The sequence below is a fragment of the Panulirus ornatus genome, chromosome 7 (genome assembly GCF_036320965.1).
Source record: "Panulirus ornatus isolate Po-2019 chromosome 7, ASM3632096v1, whole genome shotgun sequence".
Taxonomy (NCBI): Eukaryota; Metazoa; Arthropoda; class Malacostraca; order Decapoda; family Palinuridae; genus Panulirus; species Panulirus ornatus.
Window position 1 is genome coordinate 6,748,057 of NC_092230.1, and position 5,000 is coordinate 6,753,056.

At 47.5% G+C, this 5,000-nt stretch overlaps 1 protein-coding gene across 3 annotated transcripts in view; it reads right to left on the reverse strand.

The window, feature by feature from the left end:
- The window catches only part of Myo95E (Myosin 95E), a 224,561-nt gene that overhangs the window by 4,588 nt on the left and 214,973 nt on the right, over positions 1-5,000 (reverse strand). For all 3 annotated transcript variants that reach the window (XM_071663205.1, XM_071663206.1, XM_071663203.1), the window contains one exon: positions 1-1,793. This exon is cut by the window's left edge and continues 4,588 nt beyond it. In XM_071663205.1, coding sequence (XP_071519306.1) covers positions 1,670-1,793 — 124 coding nt within the window. In that variant the 3' untranslated portion in view covers positions 1-1,669. The remainder of the gene's footprint in view (positions 1,794-5,000) is intronic.

The following is a 5,000-nucleotide window of genomic DNA, read 5'->3' on the forward strand; positions in this document are numbered from 1 at the left end:
GATTTTGGGGAAGGGGTGGGTGTTGGTCTGGCTTAAAAGAAGAAAAAAGAAAAAAATTGGACATTTATGAGTGAGACTCAGTCAAAAATCAAACTATTTTAGATTAGGGGTGTGGTGGTGGAGGGTGTGGCGTGTTGGGCTGCCATACTTGAAGTTCATCATGTGTACTGTGTATCTGGGTGGGTGATGCTACAGAGGTGTAGGAGGAGGAGGGTGTAGTGTGGCTGGGGATTGTGTGTGTGGGGGAGGACACACTGACTTAATGTGGGAGGAGAAGGGATGATTTGTGGTGTACTGAAGGCTGTGTGTTTGTGTGTGGGTGTGGGTGTGTGGGTGTGTGGGTGTACAGAGGGTGTTGATGGTGGGTGTGGGTGGTAGGGTAGGGTGTGGGGGAGGGTTGTAGTTCCTCTCCCCCCCCTCCCCCCCACCTGGGGATGGGACCCTATCATACAGTGGTCCAAAACTTTCCCCCATGGCTATGGGTTGTTTTTTTTTTACACCCTTGTCTGTTTTTCTTTTATTTTTTTTCTCCCTTTCTCTCTCTTTCTCTCTCTCACATAAATATGGGCAAAGTTTCTAGTTGAGATATACATGTAAAAAAAGGCTTTTCCTTATAGCAGTTGACTGTACAGAGAATAAAAACCCGTTTTTTTTTTTTTAATATATATAATATATATATTCTTAAAGGACAATTGCACAGTCACTGCTGCTGTGTCCTTCCATTTCACTGTGGTCCTTATTGCTTCCTCGCTATCACTGCACCAGTTTCTTCTCACTGCTGTACCCCCTCCCTCACAACACCACATCCCCCACTTCACTGTCGATGCTGGCTGGCCCATGGAGGGGAGAGAGAGAGAGAGAGAGGCCAAATTCACAGGAACAGAGCATCATCTCTCTCTCTCTCTCTCTCTCTCTCTCTCTCTCTCTCTCTCTCTCTCTCTCTCTCTCTCTCTCTCTCTCTCAAGAAGGCCAAGTGCAGGCCATGAGGTCCTCTTGTTGCAAAACGTGAGGTCTTCCTGCAGGCCCTGAGGTCCTCCTGCAGGCTGCGAAGTCCACTTGCAAAAGGTGAGGTCCTCTTGCAGACCCTGAGGTCCTCCTGCAGACCATGAGGCTCCTTCCTGCAGACCATGAGGGCCCCCCTCCTGAAGACCATGAGGCCCCTTCCTGTTGACCATGAGGCCCCTTCCTCTTGCAGGACCATGAGGCGCCCTTCCTAACAGACCGTGCGTGAGGGCCCCTTCCTGCAGACCATGAGGCTCCTTCCTGCAGGACCATGACGCCCTCTTCCTAACAGACCGTGCGTGGGGCCCCTTCCTGCAGACCATGAGGCCCCTTCCTCCTGCAAGACCATGAGGGCGCCCCCTCCTAACAGACCGTGCGTGAGGGCCCCTTCCTGCAGACCATGAGGCCCCTTCCTGAAGACCATGAGGCTCCTTCCTGAAGACCATGAGGCGCCCCTCCTGCAGACCATGAGGCGCCCCTCCTGCAGACCATGAGGGCGCCCCTCCTAACAGACCATGCGTGAGGCGCCCCCCTCCTAACAGACCATGCGTGAGGCGCCCCCCTTCCTAACAGACCGTGCGTGAGGCGGCCCCCTTCCTAACAGACCATGCGTGAGGGGTGTCTCACACTTCCCTCACTCCTGCTGCAGTAGTCGGCCAGGCCCTTCCTACAAGACGACTTCCATACGATTGTGTCGCCTCATTATGCGGATCTGGCCCGGGGTCACTTCGGCCAGCCCCGCCGTCTTGAAGGTGAACAGGACGGAGTGCTGGCCGAAGTTGGCGTCGAACCTGTGAACACCAGCAGAGAACCATGAGCCACAGACACACACACACACACACACACACACAGGGGAAGGGGTTGGTTATCAACCATGCGTTGATAAATGCATAAATGAACGGGATAAATGAATAAATGAACGGGATAAATGAATAAATGAACGGGATAAATAAATAAATGAAAGGGATAAATGAATAAATGAACGGGATAAATGAATAAATGAATGGGATAAATGAATAAATGAAAGGGATAAATGAATAAATGAATGGGATAAATGAATAAATGAAAGGGATAAATGAATAAATGAACGGGATAAATGAATAAATGAAAGGGATAAATGAATAAATGAAAGGGATAAATGAATAAATGAACGGGATAAATGAATAAATGAATGGGATAAATGAACAAATGACCGGGATAAATGAATAAATGAAAGGGATAAATGAATAAATGAACGGGATAAATGAATAAATGAACGGGATAAATGAATAAATGAAAGGGATAAATGAATAAATGAAAGGGATAAATGAATAAATGAAAGGGATAAATGAATAAATGAACGGGATAAATGAATAAATGAATGGGATAAATGAACAAATGACCGGGATAAATGAATAAATGAAGGATAAATGAATAAATGAACGGGATAAATGAATAAATGAACGGGATAAATGAATAAATGAAAGGGATAAATGAATAAATGAAAGGGATAAATGAATAAATGAACGGGATAAATGAATGAATGAATGGGATAAATGAACAAATGACCGGGATAAATGAATAAATGAAAGGGATAAATGAATAAATGAACGGGATAAATGAATAAATGAACGGGATAAATGAAAGTTTGAGCAACCACCTCAACTCAGGCATCATTTCCGACCCACTCCAGTGGCATCTTCGTCTCTCACGCAACACACATACTCAAAAATCAGCCACATCTCATCCCAAAATCAGCCACAAATCAGCCACATCTCATCCAAAAATCAGCCACAAATCAGCCACGACTCATCCAAAAATCAGCCACAAATCAGCCACATCACCCCCACAAAATCAGCCACATCACCCCCCAAAAATCAGCCACATCTCCCCCCAACAAAATCAGCCACATCTCCCCCAAAATCAGCCACAAATAAGCCACATCACCCCCAAAATCAGCCACATTCTCCCCAAAAATCAGCCACATCTCCCCCTCAAAAAAAGACATAAAAGTCATAAAAACAGCAGCCATATACATCATCAAATGTGCCCTCTCCTCCCCACCACCAGGGGCTGGACCCAGGAGGAAGACGCCTCCTCCTCCTCCTGCTCATCCTCCTCCTCCTGCTCCTCCTCCTACTCCTCCTCCTGCTCCCCTTCCTGCTCCTACTCCTCCTCCTGCTCCTCCTGCTGCTCCTTCTGCTCCTCCTGCTCCTCCTCCTGCTCCTGATCCTCCTGGTCCTCCCCTGGTCCTCCTCCTCCTCCTCCTCCTCCTTCTCCTCCTCCTCCTTCTTCTCCTGCTCCTCCTTCTTCTCCTGCTCCTCCTCCTCCTGCTCCTCCTCCTCCTCCCAGATCATGAGAAATATCTGATAACCCCCAGAGAATGAGAGACAGCTGATGATCTCTAGATATGGGGAAACATCTAAAGATCCCCAGAGAATGAGAAACAGCTGATGACCCCCAGAGAATGAGAAACAGCTGATAACCCCCAGAGAATGAGAAACAGCTGATAACCCCTAGATAATGAGAAACAGCTGATGACCCCCAGAGAATGAGAAACATCTGATAACCCCCAGATAATGAGAAACATCTGATGACCCCCAGAGAATGAGAAACATCTGATAACCCCCAGAGAATGAGAAACAGCTGATAACCCCCAGAGAATGAGAAACAGCTGATGACCCCCAGAGAATGAGAAACAGCTGATGACCCCCAGAGAATGAGAAACATCTGATGACCCCCAGAGAATGAGAAACAGCTGATGACCCCCAGAGAATGAGAAACAGCTGATGACCCCCAGAGAATGAGAAACAGCTGATATGACCCCCAGAGAATGAGAAACAGCTGATATGACCCCCAGAGAATGAGAAACAGCTGATGACCCCCAGAGAATGAGAACAGCTGATATGACCCCCAGAGAATGAGAAACACTGATAGACCCCCAGAGAATGAGGAAACAGCTGATAACCCCCAGAGAATGAGAAACAGCTGATGACCCCCAGAGAATGAGAAACAGCTGATGACCCCCAGAGAATGAGAAACAGCTGATGACCCCCAGAGAATGAGAAACAGCTGATATGACCTCCTCCCCCCAGAGAATGAGAAGCAGCTGATATGACCTCCTCCCCAGAGAATGAGAAACAGCTGATATGACCTCCTCCCCCCAGAGAATGAGAAACAGCTGATATGACCCCCAGAGAATGAGAAACAGCTATGACCCCCAGAGAATGAGAAACAGCTGATATGACACCCCAGAGAATGAGAAACAGCTGATATGACCCCCAGAAAATGAGAAACAGCTGATATGACCCCCAGAGAATGAAAAACATCTGATAACCCCAGAGAATGAGAAACAGCTGATATGACCACCCCAGAGAATGAGAAACAGCTGATATGACCCCCAGAGAATGAGAAACAGCTGATATGACCCCCAGAGAATGAGAAACAGCTGATATGACCCCCAGAGAATGAGAAACAGCTGATATGACCTCCCAGAGAATGAGAAACAGCTGATATGACCCCCAGAGAATGAGAAACAGCTGATATGACCCCAGAGAATGAGAAACAGCTGATATGACCCCCAGAGAATGAGAAACAGCTGATATGACCCCCAGAGAATGAGAAACAGCTGATATGACCCCCAGAGAATGAGAAACAGCTGATATGACCCCCAGAGAATGAGAAACAGCTGATATGACCTCCCAGAGAATGAGAAACAGCTGATATGACCCCAGAGAATGAGAAACAGCTGATATGACCCCCCCAGAGAATGAGAAACAGCTGATATGACCCCCCAGAGAATGAGAAACAGCTGATATGACCCCCAGAGAATGAGAAACAGCTGATATGACCCCCCAGAGAATGAGAAACAGCTGATATGACCCCCAGAGAATGAGAAACAGCTGATATGACCCCAGAGAATGAGAAACAGCTGATATGACCCCCCCAGAGAATGAGAAACAGCTGATATGACCCCCCAGAGAATGAGAAACAGCTATGACCCCCCAGAGAATGAGAAA